We start from the raw sequence: 20,324 nt of genomic DNA, 5'->3' as shown, positions 1-20,324 counted from the left end.
AAAATAAGTAATCAGTAAAGTAATGGGATTACTTTTTTGGGGGAGTAATCGGTAATTAGTTACTGATTATTTTTTTCAAGTAACTTGACCAACACGGTGTCAGCTGTGTTCCCCATGTGTTTTCACTTCCCTCGTTTCCCTTCTGTCTATTTAAGTCCTCTGTCTCTCAATGTCAGGTTGTGTGTTTCCCATGACTAATGTTCCAGGAGTCAGTGTCTCAGGTCCAGGATTCACATTCAGGGTGTTTCTGTGTTTAATTTTAGTTTATCCACTTTAGGGTTTTGTTTAGTTTTGCCTTTGCACTTTGTTTTGTATTTTTTTTCTACCAGCCTTATTAGATTCCATCTCACCTCCACACAGTCTGCATCCACAGACCGTGACAGCACTACCGAAGTAGCATGTACCCATCAACTGTTATAAGAATAAGAATGGGTGAAGTGGACAAGGACAAGGACCCAACGACACAAGGACAAGGACACAACGACCAAGACTGTCCAAGCTGGGGCTCGAACCAGCAACCTTCCGAGGCAAACTCCCAACTCTGTACTCCCTATATATATATATATATATATATATATATATATATATATATATATATATATACACACATACACCAGTTAAGTAAACTTTTTATTAAATCATATCAGGGGTTACAAATGCATCAAAAATGAAATAAAAGTGCAAAAAGTGGGACCTCACCCTGTCCCGATACTCAGAGAGATGAAACCACACCCATCTGAATTCCAGAATGGGACACAGACAGAGAAACTTTGTGACACTTTCTGCTGTCTCTGACACACACACACACACACACACACACACACACACACACACACACACACACACACACACACACACACACAGTGATGGGCGTGTGCAGCTACAGCTCATCAGGGACAGGGGTGTGCCACTTTTCAGGTTTAAGCAAACATGCTCACTTACACATCTATTCCTATTGTCACAGACACACTGAAGCACTTCAAAACTCTGCTCCACCCTTTGCTGCTTCGCATTATTCAAATAGTCTGTTGGGAACCAGGTGACTCCACCCTGCCCTTAAATATGTGGTCCTCTCTGTAAACATTCCTCCTGTCTCCATTAGTGTAATGATCAGCATCAGATTAGCACATCAGGCAACATAGCAACACAATGACAAATATGTGTTTTATTAATGTGATGAGACTATATTAGTAAATGGTAATATAAACTGTGACTCCCTTACTCCCTTTATGCTCCTCCTCTGTGGGGCAAGCTGCAGTGCTGTGACAGCTTATGGACATCTACATTCGTACTGGTGTTGTGCCAAAAAGGCACTGGTGGTGCTGCATAAATGACATGTTTTTGCCTCTTTCATCACTTTGTATGCAATAACACCTGGTGATTGATGCACTTTTAGGACTGCCTTTCACATGTTACCTTTTAGGCTTAGATTGATGTGACTTGGAATAATGACTCCTCTCGAATGTGTCAAAGCAAAGGTAACGAGCATGTTTGGAGTAGAAATGATAGATATTTGTGTTAAAATGTGGGGAGTAAATGTATCTGTACACTTAAGAAAAGTACAGATACCTGAAAATTTGACTGTACAGTAACAAAGTATTTGTACTTCATCACTTCCCACCTCTACACTTGCCCAAGGATACTTTGGCAGGCCAACTGATGCAGCCAAGGATTGAACTGCCAACCTCCTGAGCAGCAGATGGCCCTCTCAAACTAAAGCTACTCAGCTCTCATTTTAAACATACAACAGTGAAAGTCTCTTTCCTTTCACCTCAAAGCTACACACCAATTTGCATCCATCTTTTACTTTACTGCCATCTTGTGGCTGCAAGCAGTGCTTAGAAGTAAAGCTGCGTCTGTGAAGCTTCTCAAGCTGACTTTGGTTTGTAATCCTCTGGTCTCTGACAGGGGCTGATGGGAGACTACTGTGCAGTGCATGACAAGCTGGCACTGGCTCTACTTTCACAGCTCTGAGATCAGTTATTATCTGTGCTTTGTGTGCAAACAGGACTAGCATTAGCAAAGAAACAAGCTTCACTGTAGCCAAAGTTTACGTATTAGCCTTGGCCAACATGTGTGATGTAGAGGAGTGACAGTGCAGTGTAAAAACTTTATTTGTTTAGCACATTAACAAAGAAAGCCTTGATGATGGAGACGGGCACTCCTGTTTACTCACACAGACAAAGGTGAGCAGGGACGCCTGTAGCAGCGCTTCCAGATTAGCCTCTATGACAAATCACTCGACTGACTGAATGTACGCCACTGCCTTTAACCAGCGTTTGTGCTAATATACCACCTTCATTTTGAATTAATATTTTGAATCATCCACTTTTTTACAGTTAGCCATGTCACACAGTGCCCAGCTTTGTGTTGTTAATGTATCTCAATATGCTTTAAAAGTGAAGAAAGAGGCCATTTGTGTGTCTGCTCAGCTTTCTGTCAGACTCACCACATACTCCCAGTCTGCTCTCAGTCAAAACACAAGTCTTTATAGGATTTCTCATATTTCTTCACATTCTGTTGATAATTGCAGCTGTTTTTTAACTGACTCTAAGAACTTCATATAACTTTTAATAAGACAGTGTAATGAAGGAAACAGTTTGCTTACTTGTATTTCAGCTGCTGTCCTACTGCCGTAAATCCTTTAGGTGTCACGAACAGGTCATCTGCCACCATCTCACCCTATCCCAGCATCCTCTGTCACACCAGCCCTCTGAATGTCCTCCTTCATTACATCCATGAGTCTTATCTGAGATTTTCTTCCTGCCTAGCAGCTCCATCTTCATCATCCTTTGTCTGATGTACCCCCTCTCCCCCCTCTTCACACGTCCAAACTATCTCAGCCTCGCCATTCTAACTTTGCCTCGAAATATCTCAACCTGAGCTGTCCCTCTGATGGACTCATTTCTAATCCTATCCATCATGCTCACTCCCGCCTCTTACCTTCCCTTTCCTTCTTGCTGCTATCCTTTAGCCATCTCCACCCACTCCACCCTGCCTACGTTCCCTTATTCACGTCTCTTGTGCACTGTCTGTTGCTTTGGATTATCTCAGGCTTTTAAACGTATTCAAATTATTCACTACCTGTGCTCTTTGCTGGTACATCTGTCTCCCTCTCATGTATTCTGTCTTGCTTCTACGGACCTTCAACTAGTTTTATTCACTCAAACACAGGGCGAGGGAGTGAGCGTGGTAAGCTGTGAACAGAGGGAGAGTGTGGTTAGAGATGATGCAGGGGGAGCTAGACTGGAGAGGTGATATTGGAGTCTTACTTGGCAGGTGAAGCGTAAAAGGCTCTGGGGCAGGTGAATAGCCAGGTGAGCTCCTAGAGTGCTGAGCAAGTGAGAAGATTCCATCCTTGTTTTTCCAGAGATCCACAAGAGACGGTGTCAGGAGGACATGCAGGTGGAAATGGTGAATGGTGTGAACCTGAGAGGTGAAGAATCAGCAACAAAACCAGAGCCCTGCTGTGGACACCAGCATTCAGAGGATCTTGAGCTGCAGGTGAGTGGTGATGGTAGGACGAGGTGACTAAAAGCACAAAGAAACTGAGGTAAGTACGAGACCTTAACAAGGAGCATTAATCGATGAGGCCTTTTACAAGTGATGCAACGTCTGACACTGAAGCCCAGAGGCCTGTGTAGAGTAAAGGGGTTCATACGTATGGTTCTTCATATTGTTCTACTATCTGTAGTGTTCTTTCTCAGCATGAAGCCATACTGCTGCTTACTGATCATGACTTGTGTTCTGAACTGCCTCTCCCAGATCGCAGATGCAATTCCACTCACTCCATCTGTCCTTTTGCATTTCTTGTCCTTGATACAATGCCTCTTCATCTCTGCTCTCTTCACCAGTCCATTGAAGTCTGCTCCAATCATCACTGACCACTCCCCCTTAGAATATATAGGCTTGTGGGCCCTCCATGGCTGGGAATATCGGGAAAAACACTTGGAACACACAGCGCAACACAACAAGGAACACATCCAAACAGAGGCTTTTAAGATACAGCATGACCTAAACAGGGAAATGAGACAAAAGCATTAAATAGGGAGTGCTGAGGGAACAGAATAAAAATGCAACTGCAATAGGAAACAACATACAAAACTCAAACAATAAACTAGAGAACTTCTGGGAAAGTATAAAAAAGCAAGGAATACAAACAGCCTCATATATAAAAAAGTTTTCAGTTTCATTCAACTTTATTTACACAGCGCCAAATCACAACAACAGTCGCTTCAAGGTGCTTTATATTGTACAGTAAACCCTACAATAACACATACTGAGAAAAACCCAACAATCATATGACCCCCTATGAGCAGCACTTTGGCAACAGTGGGAAGGAAAAACTCCCTTTTAACAGGAAGAAACCTCCAGCAGAACCAGGCTCAGGGAGGGGCGGGGCCATCTGCTGTGATTGGTTGGGGTGAGAGAAGGAAGACAGGATAAAGACATGCTGTGGAAGAGAGACAGAGGTTAATAACAGATATGATTCAATGCAGAGAGGTCTGTTAACACATAGTGAGTGAGAAAGGTGACTGGAAAGGAAAAACTCAATGCATCATGGGAATCCTCGGCAGCCTACGTCTATTGCAGCATAACTAAGGGAGGATTCAGGGTCACCTGGTCCAGCCCTAACTATATGCTTTAGCAAAAAGGAAAGTTTGAAGCCTAATCTTAAAAGCAGAAAAGAGCTGAGGAAAGCCCCAGGCCCCGCCAAGCAGCCCCCGGGAGTGAGCCAGTACAAACCCGAACACCCAGCCCTGGACACCGAGAACCATCAATGCACCAACGGGTGAGGGCATCTGATTATTTAAGACCTTGTATGTGAGTAGCAGGATTTTGAATTCTGGATTTAACAGGAAGCCAAAACAGGAGAAATCTGCTCTCTCTTTCTAGTCCCTGTCAGGAAGACAGGAACAAAGCAGTCTTACATATTTGTTTAATATGTGCGTTGAAGGACATGTCCTGGTCAACAATGACTCCAAGGTTCCTCACAGCGTTACTGGAGGCCAAGGTAATGCCATCCAGAGTAAGAATCTGGTTAGATACCATATTTCTAAGATTTTCAGGGCCGAGTACAATAACCTCAGTTTGATCTGAATTAAGAAGCAGAAAGTTAGCGGCCATCCAGGTCTTTATGTCTTTAAGACATTCCTGCAGTTTAACTCATTGGTGTGTGTTATCTGGCTTCATGGACAGATAGAGCTGGGTGTCATCTGCATAGCAGTGAAAATGTATGCTATGTCTTCTAATGATGCTGCCTAAGGGAAGCATGTATAATGTAAACAGAATTGGTCCTAGCACTGAACCCTGTGGAACTCCAAAAAAGAAACATATCAATTTGCAGCCCCTGTTTCTTTCAGTCAAAACTAAAATGGAGCATGACTGCAAGAGACACATCAAGAAAATATCAAGGCGCCTTCTCAGGAAATACAAACTGGATATAGATATTTGTGTGTGTGTGTGTGTGTGTGAGAGAGGGTGAGAGAACGAGACCCCTAAAGCCCTGCTAGCATGGGTAAATCCCTGCAGTCAGGAAACTGCTGCTCTGTCAGTTCACAGCACTAAGCCTTGCAGAGCCATTAGTGCTCACAGTCACAGTGTGTGTCCAAACCAGCACACACACACACACACACACACACACACACACACACACACACACACACACACACACACACACACACACACACACACACACCTCATGGTGCATTCTCATCAATAAAAAGCTTCACTTTGCATTAGTTCTGTTTCTGTTACCAAATACTCACATTACTAATTACAGCACAAAAACCAATGAGGTTACTTTTTAAAGATAACAAAATGTAAAAACAGAACAACAAATGCAGCTGGAGTCCTAATGCAAACACGCGTTATCAGTGGTTCTCCCCTGAGTCACCCTGCAGTCTAAAGGCCTACAGACCTACTCACCAACCAAACACAGGGTCACCAAACAAAGCAGCATCAACAATGAGGTGCTCGCTTTGTAATGCATGCTGTGAGTAACTCGCTCTCGCAGGTTTAATCCATATCAATACTGAGTTTCTGTGTCTTACTATTAATTTGTGAAATAAACAAGCTTTGTTAAATAAATCTGTACAATTCTTTTTGTAAGACTAGCTCATTAAGTTTTATTTGATGCTGCACGAGGGCAGGCCTGCAAATCTCACTGCTCTTTTTCCAACTCTGGGGACAGACAGAAGGAAGAAATCTTGGAATCAAAGACAAAACTTCCCACACGTTTTAAAGAGCCAGCAGGTAGAATGGGAGCAGAGCAGGAGCATCCTTATAATAAGAAAGTACCAGTGACCAAGTCTATGAAATGACAAAGCAGAACATCCATACATCTTTTAATGGTAAATGGACTGACTCTTATGCAGCACTTTTCTACTCTCCAGGAGAAATCAAAGTGCTTTACACAACAAGCCTCGCTCATACAAGCACGCTGCACGCTGATCAGGTGTGAAAGCTGCGCTCTCTCTGGGATTTTACTCACCATGGGGCTTTTTGGACGCTTCATCAATGTTTCTTTTTTGTTACAATGTCTTATATTTTAGAGTGATTTCATTAAATGTTGCCATTGTTGTGCTTCAAGTTGTAAGCCTTGTCCTAAACAGCATGATCGAAGACATTCCCTTGTTTCTGTTCCCCTCCCCAGCATGTCAGATGGTATAGTGATGTTTAACTTCCTGCCCTTTATGACCTCAACTGTGCTACTCGTTCTTGAGTGAGTGTCTGTTTATCCAGCAGTTTCAGGAATATCTCTCTGACATTAAACTGCACTGACCATGTCTCCAAGTACGAGTCTTTAACAGAGTAATGAATGACTTTGCCTTTGTAGGTTTGATGTGGCACAATAGAGCTTCTAATTTACAGTAAATTCTCTGTAGAAATAACTTTGGAACTGTTATTAGGATAGTATGCAACTATAAAAATGGACAGTAGACACACGTATTTGATGGGCTGTCAGTTTAAGAAAATGACAGTAAAAGAAGAATTTAGAAAGATGTTGCAGCTAACTGCACTTTGTGCTAGAGGAACAAGAGGGAACCCAAAGTTACCTCTAAATCTGCGCTGTCATCAACAGAAACCTGACTTTTCAGGTTAAGCCTCTGGGGTCCAGGGTACCATTGGCCACTTTTCACTACTTTGTATTTCACCTTTAAATTTTCTTCTCGTGCCTTCTGTGGCATCATTCTTTTCAGCACAATCTCACGTCTGAACTTACAGTAATGTTTTCATTGACATACTGTACTAACACAATTGATCTGAAATCACATAAAAATATAAAAGCCGAGTAGGAGAAAGTTCTATTTTTACTGTAAAAACCACAGACATGTTTATTGAATTATTTTCATAACTTGAAATGCAAATATAAATTGTAGATTAAGTTAGAAATAAAGTTATATTTAACCATTTACCTAAAAATAATACATCTGGCATTTTTTTGTACAGCTATTTAAAAATACTACTAACACTAAAATTAGAGAACAATTAGTTGTCACAATAAGGTGCCCCACAAATTATTTGTGCCAGTGCAAAAAGTAGTTTGTCGGCCACAAGACAGAGGAGAACAGCACAGGAGTAAAGCTGCTGCATCAGTCCAGTGTTTCCACTGCCGTCTGCCTTTGGTGGCTTTCCTCATTGTTTTTGTGACAGGTATAAGGACTAGAGATGGCACGATACCACTTTTTTATGTCCGATACCGATATCATAAATTTGGATATCTGCCGATACCGATATGAATCCGATATAGTGTTTTTTAATCAACAAAACTGTTTTTTAAATATCTTGCTGCATTTTGTATAAGTTCATACTCAAGTTTAAAACAACAACTACACTAAAGCTATTCTGTTATACCTGTATACAAAAAAAATATTTCATAGTTCAGCAATACTGATCAATCTAATAAACTTAAACCTACACCATTCTCCCTATTCTGGTATTTTAAAGAGTACTTAGCATAAATATTAAGCAACCTAACTAATAGGGTTCCAACTCCCAGCAACAACAAAAATAAATAAAAAATAGGGAACCACCCCTCACGCGCCACCTCATGATGCTTAATCGACGTAATCAACCTTAATTTGATGCAGTGTGAAAAAAAATGCACAGAAATCAATTATTTTTCAAGAAATATTAAATAGATTCAACATCTTTCTTCAACAAAATTGCAGACTGCACAGATGGTACCTTCCCAAAGGAAAAAGTACTATAGCTTACTAGGGTATATATATTAGACTTAATAGTCACTATATACAGTAATTGACTTCTATTCATTTTGCATCAAATTAAAACTTTGGGTGTCAGATAATTATTTATTAAAAGCTCGACATTTTAAATGAGAATAAGAAAGAAAAGTATGTCTTTGTGCCCCCTTTTCCCTGTTAATGCCCTATCGGCCCCCCTGGCTAAACTTTGCTAGATGCGCCCCTGCACAGTTACCAGCCGTCAGCTACGTAGAAAAAGATCCTCGAGTAGAAACTAATAATAAATAAATTCTAACAACAGCTGATCAAGCTTAAACGTGCTGCTGTTGTTTAGCCGATGGTTTCCTCTTTCTGGTGCAAAGTGGGCCAAAAACAAACAAGAGAGACTCGCGACAGAAAAGCCGATCAGCTGATCATTAAGCAGTTTCATGATTGAAGTAGCAGCCGGAGAGCGAGAGGCAGTCGCTCGTTAAGCTTAACGCAGGAATGCTTTACAAACATTCAGAGGTGGACTTACACACTTGCTTTACTTCTCTCGGGGATAACTTTGTCGGAGATGAAATGCCAGGTTGCTAGCGAAGCTCCACATGCTATCCAGACCACCGACAGGTCCCGCATGCCACAGCCGCTCTATCACGTGATGCATACTGCTCCGACGTGCTAACGTTCTGAGGCGAGTTACGGCGTGTTGCAAGTTTTGTGAGGTACTTTCGTGATATTTAATGGATCGGATTACATTTTTTATTTTTCTCCGATATCCGATCCAGTAATTTAGGTCAGTATCGGACCGATACCGATACGTAATATCGGATCGGTCCATCTCTAATAAGGACTACTGCATATAAAACTGTTCAGTTAATACTAATTCATATCTGTTGATATAAGGACGAAAATAATGTAAATATGGTAAGAAAATGATTAAGAGTTTATTATTTTTCATGTTATATTAATGGCTTTCATGTTACTTAAGAGAAATACAATCTATACATCAGTGATCGGCTAGTAAGCCTTTTCTGGGATCGATTAGTAGTGTCTCTATTCTCCACTAGGGGGCTTTCGCGCGTTCTCCTCACTGCAATAAACGACTGCATGAGAGACGCAAGTCATAATCACTCTCGTGATTCTTTTCCCCTGTTTTCAGGGGTGTAACATTTTGACACACAAAGCTCATGACTACACTACACACTAACTACATGCTAAACGTCACAAATCTCTCACAACTCAAAAGTCGCTGTCGATATCGCTCTCTCGCCACTGTCCCAAAACTTTCCCCTCTTCCTAAATAACCAAATCACAGGTGCTGCCAAATCATGGTACATTTACACCAATAGCTGCCCCCGGAGGGTGAATAACACTCACGCAATCAATCCCCAGTGTAAGATGTGAAAAGGCTCTGGGCTGAACCATTTTAAGTGGTGGTGGGGGGTGCTATCTTATTTTAATGAACAACACTGACATATGCAAAACTAGGGTGGCACATGCTGCCCCTGTAGATCCGCCCCTGTGAGGAGGGGTGCCACATACTGTGACATAATGGGAAACCCTGAAAACTGAGCCGAACCATGCCGAGTCGATCTGAGTAGGTACTAATGGTCTGTAAGTCACAGTCAGACTAAACAACACACAGACATGTGTACTTTTCTTTATTTTAACTCAGATTGCACATGTGCACCACTGAACATTGTAAGTAAGCAGCAATCCTTCACCCCTCCTCCAGCAGAGCAGCCCTAAGGGGTGGTGAAGCTTAATGTCACATGTTTACTTCAGCTACACTGCAGTGGTCATCTTTGGTCTCAAGAGTCCACAAAAGTCCGGGGGGCTATCCTGGTGGTCCTTTTCCTGAGAGCAGCGGTTTTCTTTGTTCTGCCCTCCCACTGGCATCGTTCTGCTCATTTTTCTATTATTAGATACAGCTGATTGGAGCTGGAGCCACGTGGCTGGGGCACATCGAATGCTGCAGCTGCTCCTGTAGCTCAGGGAGAATCAATATTTATGTGGAACTAAAGTATTGAAGCTGAACAGAATCTAGAGTTATGCTGAGGTGAAGATGTGGTCTTGTGTGGAATGAGACAGAATGAACTCCCAGCTGGAGGATGCTGCGTGGATGCTGCGTGGCTGTCACTGCTGCTGCGGCTCAGTCTTGGCCCGCGCTCTGCTCGTCAGCCTGGTCAGGAAGCAGAAGCTGTAGTGGAACTGCAGCACGTCGCACACTTTGGACCAGAAGTGTCCGGTGAAGCGCTGGAACAGGCGGTACTGAGCCAGGTGGTGATCCAGCAGCTTCAGGAGCACGAAGCCTGCACACGACAGCAAAGCCAGCACGAGGTGTCTGCGCGTGCGCACATCTCCGTGCGTCCGCTGCACGTCAACCCCTTTGTACACCGCAAAGAGCACGTGACCTGCGAGCGCCGTGTCGAAGCCGCGTCGGTGTGCGATCGCCAGTCCGTAGCTGAGAACGGAGCCGAGCTCGAGCGTCGCCGCGTGCGACGCGCGCCATTCGGTCCGCCTCTCGATAAAGTCGATCCACACCGGCACCCACGCGAAGATCGGTAAAGTCAGCCACTGGTCGAGAACGGCTGGAGCGCGCCGCAGCATGGCCAGGCGCGTCCACTGTACGGGGCCGTAAAAGACGGCCATGAGGGCGAACACGTGCCTCAGGTAGCGGGCGCGCTCCGACTCAGCGCCGTCCCCGCGCCACAGCAGCCAGTACAGCCCCACGCACACGTAACCCACATTGACCACGCAGTTACAGGGCATCGCCAAGAACGCGGGCAGACCGTCGACCCGCCTCTCCGCGTAGTGTTCGGAACTCAGGTCCACGTCAACGTCCGCGAACAGGCCGGTGTTCACCAGGCCGACACACAGCAGGAAGCCCACGGACACGTGCACCACGGCCCGCCTCATCATCTCCGGACCTCCGCTCCGAGACTGGAACCAAAGGTCTTAGGTGTTTTTCCGCGTTTCAAAATCACGTGGTACAGAAACTGAAGGCTTGGATTGGCTGCCTTGATCCGGGCATGAGGCCGGCAGCCTCGAAACAGACGTTTAACACTGTCACGAGCGTCAGAAGCGCAGATCTGGCAAACACTGCTCAAGGCGTGGGTCAAAACACCCAGGCCACGTGACCACGACCAGACAAGGGTTAGGTTCCTGCTTCTTGTAGAGCCAGGCGCAAGGATTCACTGTTTATTATCCGGAGTCATTTGGCCTCGTCAGCACTGAATGACAGCTTTGGAAGGAAAACAGTATCCTCAATATCTCATTATTATTTTTGATGTGGACTGTGAAGAGTCAATAAACATTATATAGATATATCAATACCAGATAAATATCTTATTCTAATGATTACTGCGAGAACGTGAGACAGACAGAGACTGCTGGGCGATCTCCATTCACTCCTATTAGCAGAGAGAGAGAGAGCCACACACTGCTTTCAACATCAAATGTTATTTGGTGCTCCAGCTAGTGGTGTGCAGATCAATACTGAAATATCGATTCCTCTGATACCAGTCATTTATGTTCTAGAATCGATTCTCACATTAAAATATCGATATTTTAGTAAATTTGTAGTTTATCATTAACAGGAACACAGCGGAAAGAAACTATAACATTCGGATTGTCTGCATTGGAAGGAACTACGTCCTCTTCCACCTTTCATAGTCATGTGTGAAACACGGCTGCATAAATGTGTTGCAGCCTCTGGCGTGCGCACTCACAACACTGGCTGAGTGTAAACGGAGTCATGTGTGGACGTGTTTTACCTCCACAAACAGCCGAGACGCGGTTTGTGATACATGTGGCAAGAAAGTGAAGTGTTGTGGCAACACCGCTGACCTCGTCAAACACCTCACAGTAAATCATATCACAGAATAAGACGAGCGTATGCTGAGGCGAACTGAAGAGGAGGACAGGGACAGGTGCTGCCAGGGCGAGACAGACGTCTCTCACGGAGTCCTTTAGTGCTGCAGGCAGGCAACGTGTTCAGATAGGCACAACTTCAGTTTTTTCATTTCTATATGATGAATTCTGCATTATTAAATGATAAGAACAAGTAATCTGATGTCCTGTAATCACAATGATTTGAGATACAATTAAAGATACAATAAATAAATAAATAAAATACGTTTTTGTACAAAGTATCGGTATTGGATCAGTATCGTCGATACCACCCTTATTTTTACTTGGTATCGGATTGGAAAGGAAATCAGTGGTATCGCTCATCACTAGCTCCAGCGACTTCATCCTCACTAGACCCCCGACACACACTGTGCCACCATAAGGAATACATGCATACTGTGAAAAGCTATAAAATTAATTCGACGCGACCCAATTCAATTCACATTACACATGTTTTTCCATTTCCTTTTTATTCCCACTGATGCTTCTGGTGCGAGTATCTCACAAACAGCAGGAGTTATGCAGGTTCACTATGACCAAAACTCCAGACTCACAGTAAAACATCACGCCAGCGTTACAAGATACAAAATCCACAGCAGGATAAAATCAAGTTTCTTTATAGTTCAGAGGCTGCTCAGCAGAGGATCATTTAAACATGCATGCGATTGGTCTGAATTTGCCCATAAATATGATAAACAGAAGGAAAACACATATAGTCTTTTCATTTAAATATATATGTTTAAATTTATAAAAAATGAAGTCTTGTGATGGTGCTGTTTTTTATTATGTTGCTCTTTTTTTTGTTTGCTTTCTCTTCTGTTTTTTTTTCTCCATACAGGTGATCCAGGTGTTTTGTTTGTTTCTTTTCTTTCTTCCCCCCTTCTCACCGTCTCTTCTCCCCTTTGGTTTTCTTTCTCTCCCTCTCTTTCTTTCATTCTTTCTCCCTGTCCTATCCCCCAGTCACGTCTGTCCCGTTTGTAGCAACTGAAAATAAAATAAATTCATAATTATAATAAAGGTCAATCAAATGGACCAATATGGCAAGGCCATGATGATCCACTTGGTAAAATAAATCCGCTTGGCATCTTTCTTGGCCTCAAGACAACAATTCTGATGCTAAAGATCCAAACGGGACACAAATTTAAAAAAAAAAAAAAAAAGAAGTCTTATTCTATGCCAGCTTCTAGCTTTGCTTGAGAAACTCCTAGAAAGCTTAAAAGTCAACCAAACACGTGCAAAGTTTCACATCTTTGAGCAAAAAACAAAGGTGAGTCCAACAACAGCTGTGTGGTTATTACAGTAAACCTTCCTCTGCATGCTTTGCCTTATACATCGGTTTGTTGTGAGCAACACAAATGTTAACAGAGATTTTTCTGAAGCACACTGAGCAGCACACTGCTGTCTTTAACAGTCTTTTTACTTTTCTTTCCTTGTTTGCACGACGATTTCTCCAAAACATGTGATGATTGACAGAATGATGTCATTAAGACTCATTGAGTGTGTTTAGTTTTGATCTTCATGAATCCCATGCGAGCCTCATCCTGTGCCCTCATAGGTTGAGGCTTAACTCCTAATCTTTGCAGATATAACAGAAGTACTGGACTTAAGCTTAGGTAAAGATGAATGGACAATAAGACAAACAGTCCAAGTTTAGTAACAATAGTTCATGTAAATACTGAGATCTGGAATCATGTGGTCAAACAAATAGGAGCATTGCGACAAAGTTGGGATTGTGTGCTGGTCTCAGGAAATATTAAACGGCCTGTATTTGTATAGCGCTTTTCTAGTCCCTAAGGACCCCAAAGCACTTTACGCATCCAGTCATCCACCCACTGGTGATGGCAGCTACATTGTAGCCACAGCCACCCTGGGGCGCACTGACAGAGGCGAGGCTGCCGGGCATTAGCGTCACCCTCTGTAGGCAACGGGTGAAGTGTCTTGCCCAAGGACACAACGACCGAGACTGTCAAGAGCCGGGGCTCGAACCGGCAACCTTCTGATTACAAGACGAACTGCCAATTCTTGAGCCACGATCGCCCCAGAAAGGAAAGGAAAGTTTCAGAGTTTAAGTGGAATAGTGGTATATGCTCCATAGAAACAATAAACTTGTTGATGTAGAAAATTTATAAAGATTTTTATTTTCAGTTCTAATTTGCTGCCAGTGTGTTTTAAATAGCAGGAACTGCAACTGCTAGAAGAGAGACCAGGCTGATTTATCTTCAGGAAATATTCAGTCAATAAAATGTCTCTTTGATCTGGAAAAAAACAACTATATATCTCTGTCATTTGGCCACGGGACATATTTTGCACAGTAGTACACAGAACCAGTTAGAGGGCACATGGAAAATCAGAGCTACCGGCAGATTCCCTTGTCTCCGATGTCTGAGGAAAAGAACGGCCTACAGTTTGTACCAATTTGTCACACTTCCGTTCAGCTTGTTTAGAGGTCGAACCACATTTTAGCAAACCCGAGAAGTGTGTGGTTGGATGGAGGAAGGTACAGTGCCAGGGGTCCCTCTTTGGATGTGGGCAGGTGCACCCTCATATGAAGAAAACAACAGCCATTACATCCTATCCATCTCCTAAAGCCAAAAACTTCACAGCACTTACCAGCCCCTTGACTGCCCTCAGCTGAAATGGTGCCCCAGATCTGGTCCGGTGGACAGAGCAGAGCCAGGTGGCATTCGTGCAGGTGAAGAAACTCCCTGTGGGGAACCCCGGTGATATCTGGCCTTTTAAGTTCAAGGTGGTCCATAGGCCAGGGCTACAGAGGGTCATGGCTGATTTCCTGTCCTGCTTGCGGGGGTGGGTAATAGGTTAGGTTGCATGGCTCTTTGGCCTGAGGGAGATGATGGGGGTATGTGGCAGGGTGTGATTTGTGGATCAGTTACAGGGGATGGGTGGAGCAGTGGGTTCAGGGGTGGTGTTGGGGGAGGCTGACCACCACAGGGGATCTCCATCATCTAAGCAAGAGAAGGCAGCTGACTAGCTACACTAAATCAAATCAAATCAAATCAAATCACTTTTTATTGTCACATCACATGTGCAGGCACACTGGCACAGCACATGCGAGTGAAATTCTTGTGTGCGAGCCCCACAAGCAACAGAGATGTGCAAACACAACAACACAAACGAGCAAAATACAAGAATGGCCAACCTGAAACTAATAAATATATGTACAATATATAATAGTGTATGCATTTCTGGATGTGTATACTAAATATTTTCCTACGTGTGTGTGTGTGTGTGTGTGTGTGTGTGTGTGTGTGTATACACATTTTTACAAATTAAATAGTAAAAAAATAAAATAAAATAATAATAATAATAATAATAATAATAATAAAATATATAAAATATACAGAGTTGAATATGTGCAAAACAAGTGGCATTTATATACAGTGTGGAGTGCATAATGTTGAAGTTCCAGTAGTGAAGCTGAGGTGTCTATGACGTGTTCAGCAGTCTGATGGCCTGGTGGAAGAAGCTGTCTCTCAGTCTGCTGGTACGGGACCGGATGCTGCAGAACCTCCTTCCTGATGGAAGCAGTCTGAACAGTTTATGGCTGGGGTGACTGGAGTCCTTGATGATCCTCCCCGCTTTCCTCAGGCAGCGCTTCCTGTAGATGTCTTGGAGGGAGGGAAGCTCACCTCCAATTATCCGTTCAGAGCACCGCACTACTCGCTGGAGAGCTTTGCAGTTGTAGGCGGTGCTGTTGCCATACCAGGTGGTGATGCATCCAGTGAGGATGCTCTCAATGGCACAGCGATAGAAGGTCCTGAGGATGCGGGGGCTCATGCCGAATCTTTTCAGTCTCCTGAGAAAGAAGAGGCGCTGCTGCGCCTTCTTCACTGTTTTGTTTGTGTGTACTGACCACGTAAGATCCTCAGCCAGATGTACACCAAGGAACCGGAAGCTGCTCACTCTCTCCACAGCAGCGCCGTTGATGGTGATGGGGGTGTGTACTTCTCTGCACCTCCGGAAGTCCACTATCAACTCCTTTGTCTTTGCGACGTTGAGGGTGAGATGGTTGTCTTGACACCAGTGGGTCAGGGCGCTGACCTCCTCCCTGTAAGCCGTCTCATCACCGTTGGTGATAAGACCCACCACTGTAGTGTCGTCCGCAAACTTCACAATGATGTTGGAGCTGTTAGTGGCTGTGCAGTCGTAGGTGTAGAGTGAGTACAGGAGAGGGCTCAGTACACACCCCTGTGGAGCACCAGTGTTCAGTGTGATGGGGGATGAGGTGATGCTGCCCAGTCTGACCACCTGGCGTCTGTCAGACAGGAAGCTAAGGATCCAGCTGCAGAGGGAGCTGCTCAGTCCTAGATCCTGCAGTTTCCTGTCCAGCTTCGAGGGAACGATGGTATTGAATGCTGAGCTAACAAAGACTGACAAAGAAATGGTGCAAATAAACATTCACTACTCTGCAATGCCGAGTTTGTCAGGTCCTTATGCTACATCTGCATTACTGTACATACATCATAATCAATCTAGTCCTTTTTTGTATGCTTCTAGAACTGTGATGTTTTTTACGCTTTCCTGCATCCCTCCATGCCGACAGAGCTGACAGGGCTCCATGTGCAAAGCTCCCTCAGCCTTCCCAAAAGTTGATTCTGTTCTTCTGGACGTTTTCAGTGGGAGAAACATTTCGTCACTGTTCCAGGTGACTTCTTCAGTCTCAGCTAAATGGAAGGCTTCCAACCTTTTAAACAGTACATTTGCATAATGGTAATCATCTTCTAATATTGGCTTTTTTATCTTTCTCCATCTGTGTCAAAAGTTAGCTCTCTGTCTTTTCTCTCCCTGTGAAATACAGCAGCTGCGCCTTTAGCTGCAACACACTGTGTGACAAACTGCACACAAACAGTTTGTGTGTTTGCTGTATTTGAAATTACCTGCCACTGAAAAGGCATTATTGCCTGCATGGTTGCTTGTTTTCTGTAGGGCTAGCTAGATGCTGAAGTACTGCAACCGAAACTTATGGACACCTGCAGTTGTTCTGGTGTTACTGCAAGAAAAATAAAAAAACCCTTTTTATGCGACATCCCCTGGTCAGTATTACACAAACAGAAATGATTTAGGATTGATACCTGAAAATTCTACTAAGTACAGTAACAAAGTATTTGTACTTTGTAACTTCCCACCTCTGTGCAACACTTTGCGAAGATGACAATATTTAGATGCTTGGGAGAGCGTCAGTCTGTGCCTAAAACGGTTGCCTACAGAAGAGTACTTCCGTTTGTAGCCATATGATCCTTGTGGCCACAAATGTAGTCGAGCCCTAGTGACTTTGATAGCATTCATAAAGAGGGACATTATTGTGAGACCTGAAAGCATCTGAGGGTTCAAAAACACTTTGTGTGAAAGCTCTTTCCACTCCGCCATAATGATCTTCGGGAGAGAGAAGCTCATAATGAGAAGAATGAGGACGATGATGGTGACTCTGAAGCTGAGGTAGCCAGCCTGACAATCATCCCTCCCCTACTGGCCTTAACCTTAAAGCAGAAAACTTACAAGCAGAAGTCTGGAAGCTTAAAAGTCTGCTTAGAAGAGTCACCGGAGCTGCAAAAGGGCTTTGAAGCAGCTGGATGATGGCAACTTCTTAGGGAGGGGCTGTATGATTAAGGCCTCTTTGACGATCCACATCCCCTGGAGAACCATAGACCGGAGGGGCAAGAGGACTGCACAGCCTGATCTGTTTGGCAAGGTAAATGCCATTATGGTCCTTTACTTACTAGCAGTGGCGGTCCTAGCCCGTTTGGCGCCCTGGGTGAACACTCCCTCTGTATCATAATGTTAGGTGTTTTCGTGTTTGTTGGTTTGTTTTTATTTTGTTTTATTGTGCGAGTTGGTTATTAGATGCTGCTCCAGCCAGGCAGAAAATCCCCCGCCGCCCTGCCCTCCCCTCCCTGTACCGCAAGCAGCAGGCGCACCTCGCAGATGGAGGGCTCCCTTACTGCCAGCAGATGGGTGATAGAAAACCGATCGGTGCCTATGCCATCCCCAGTATGCGCTGGCATGAGTACGAGCAATTTTATTTTAGTTTTTTTGCCGATGCCCGTGATGCCGCCCCCCACCACGATGCCGCCCCGGGCAACCGCCCGTGTCACCCGTATCAAAAACCGCTACTGCTTACTAGAACCTTTGCTGGAGCTGTGGAGGCAAACCTAGAAGCTAATCAAAAAGAAACAGTTGACCTCCTCAGACAGTTCAGGTTCGCTGGCCAATTAGGCTACATGTCCTTGACAGAGCATATTCATTCATTTTTCATTCATTTATTTGTTCATTTTCAGGCACAACAAATACCTATATTAAAATGCACAAAACAAAAAACAAAAATTGCCTGAAAAAGGAGTGGGACGAAGAAAACTTACTAAACTTATTAAATCCCACCCCTATACTCACTCATCAACAAAAAACCCCAATAAACTTCCCGCAGCTACGCTCATCATTGCATACAGACCCATCAAGAGCCCCGGGCACATACAAGCATCTAAACGGCAGCTCGCAAGCAACAATTAGAGCCTTCATAACTGAATACAGAATATATAAATTATAAATTGCATTACCACAGGTAACAGGCCCATCCTCCCGCAGGCCCACCACCCGCAGGAGGTGCCGTAGGGGTCGGGTGCATTGTGTGCCGGGCGGTGGCCAGGAGTGGAGGCCCTGGCGGACTGATCCACAGCTACCAAGACTGGCAATTGGGACATGGAATGTCACCTCTCTGGTGGAGAAGGAGCCTGAGTTTGTGCGTGAAGTTGAGAGGTACCGGCTAGATATAGTCGGGCTCACCTCTACGCATGGCTTGGGCTCTGGAACCAGTCTCCTGGAGAGGGGCTGGACTCTGTCTCAGTCTGGAGTTGCCCCTGGTGAGAGGTGGCGGGCTGGGGTGGGTATTCTAATATCCCCTCAGTTTGCTGCATGTACGTTGGGGTTCTTCCCAGTGGATGAGAGGGTTTGTTCCCTGCGCCTTAGGGTCGGGGAACGGGTCCTGACTGTCATCTGCGCTTATGCCCCGAGTGGCAGTTCAGAGTACCCAGCCTTCTTAGAGTCCCTGGGTGGGGTGCTGGAGGGTGCTCCACCTGGAGACTCTGTTGTCCTGCTGGGAGACTTCAACGCTCACGTGGGCAACGACAGCGAGACCTGGAGGGGCGTGATTGGGAGGAACGGCCTCCCTGATCTGAACCTGAGCGGTGTTTTGTTATTGGACTTCTGTGCTAATCACAGTTTGGCCATAACGAACACCCTGTTCGAACATAAGAGTTTCCATAAGTGCATGTGGCACCAGGACGCTCTAGGCCGTAGGTCGATGATCGATTTTGTAATCGTATCACCAGACTTGCGACCATATGTTCTGGACACTCAGGTAAAGAGAGGGACTGAGCTGTCAACTGATCACCACCTGGTGGTGAGTTGGATCAGGTGGCGGGGGAGGACGCTGGACAGACCTGGTGCACCTAAACGCGTAGTGAGGGTGTGCTGGGAACGTCTAGCAGAGGCCCCAGTCTGCGAGATCTTCAACATACACCTCCGGCAGAGCTTCAACAGCATTTCGAGGGAGACTGGGGACATTGAGTCTGAATGGACCATGTTCAGCATCTCCATTGCCGAAGCTGCTGCATTGAGTTGCGGCCGCAAGGTGGTTTGCGCCTGTCGTGGTGATAATCCCCAAACCAAATGGTGGACACCAGAGGTGAAGGGAGCCACCAGGCTGAAGAAGGAGTCCTATCGGGCTTGGTTAGCCTGTGGCACTCCGGAGGCAGCCGACAGGTATCGACAGGCCAAGCGGAATGTGGCTCGGGCAGTGGCTGAAGCAAAAACTCGGGTGTGGGAGGAGTTCGGAGAGGCCATGGAAAAAGACTTTCGGACTGCCTCAAAGAGATTCTGGCAAACCGTCAGGCGTCTCAGGAGCGGAAAGCGGTGCTCTACCTGCACTGTGTATAGTGCTGGCGGAGCGCTGCTGACTTGGACTGAGAAAATTGTCGGGCGGTGGAAGGAATACTTCGAGGACCTCCTTAATCCCACTGACATGTATTCCGAGGAGGAAGCAGAGTCTGGGGATGAGGGGAATGACCCGCCAATTTCCGGGGGCGAGGTCACTGAGGCAGTTAAACAATTTACCGGTTGATCTACATCCCTACCCTCACCTATGATCACGAGCTGTGGGTAGTGACCGAAAGAACGACATCGCGGATACAAGCGGCAGAAATGAGCTTCCTC

General features: G+C 44.9%; 1 protein-coding gene and 1 long non-coding RNA gene across 2 annotated transcripts; one reads left to right on the top strand and one right to left on the bottom strand.

Annotated features, from left to right (window-relative positions):
• Window positions 1-4,575: 4,575 nt before the first annotated feature.
• LOC143418462 (uncharacterized) lies at window positions 4,576-6,789 on the top strand. The gene is made up of 2 exons (XR_013098456.1): window positions 4,576-4,792; window positions 6,194-6,789. It is a non-coding gene; the product is annotated as an uncharacterized LOC143418462 (long non-coding RNA).
• Window positions 6,790-9,833: 3,044 nt separating this feature from the next.
• tmem187 (transmembrane protein 187) lies at window positions 9,834-11,296 on the bottom strand. The gene has a single exon (XM_004574639.5). It carries the CDS (start codon window positions 11,109-11,111, stop codon window positions 10,326-10,328), a length of 786 nt encoding a protein of 261 aa, XP_004574696.2. The 5' UTR covers window positions 11,112-11,296; the 3' UTR covers window positions 9,834-10,325.
• Window positions 11,297-20,324: the final 9,028 nt, after the last annotated feature.

This window comes from Maylandia zebra, linkage group LG4 (assembly GCF_041146795.1).
Source record: "Maylandia zebra isolate NMK-2024a linkage group LG4, Mzebra_GT3a, whole genome shotgun sequence".
NCBI classification, from domain to species: domain Eukaryota; kingdom Metazoa; phylum Chordata; class Actinopteri; order Cichliformes; family Cichlidae; genus Maylandia; species Maylandia zebra.
The sequence above is the reverse complement of the archived record's forward strand: the minus strand, read 5'-3'. Positions and strand labels throughout refer to the sequence as shown.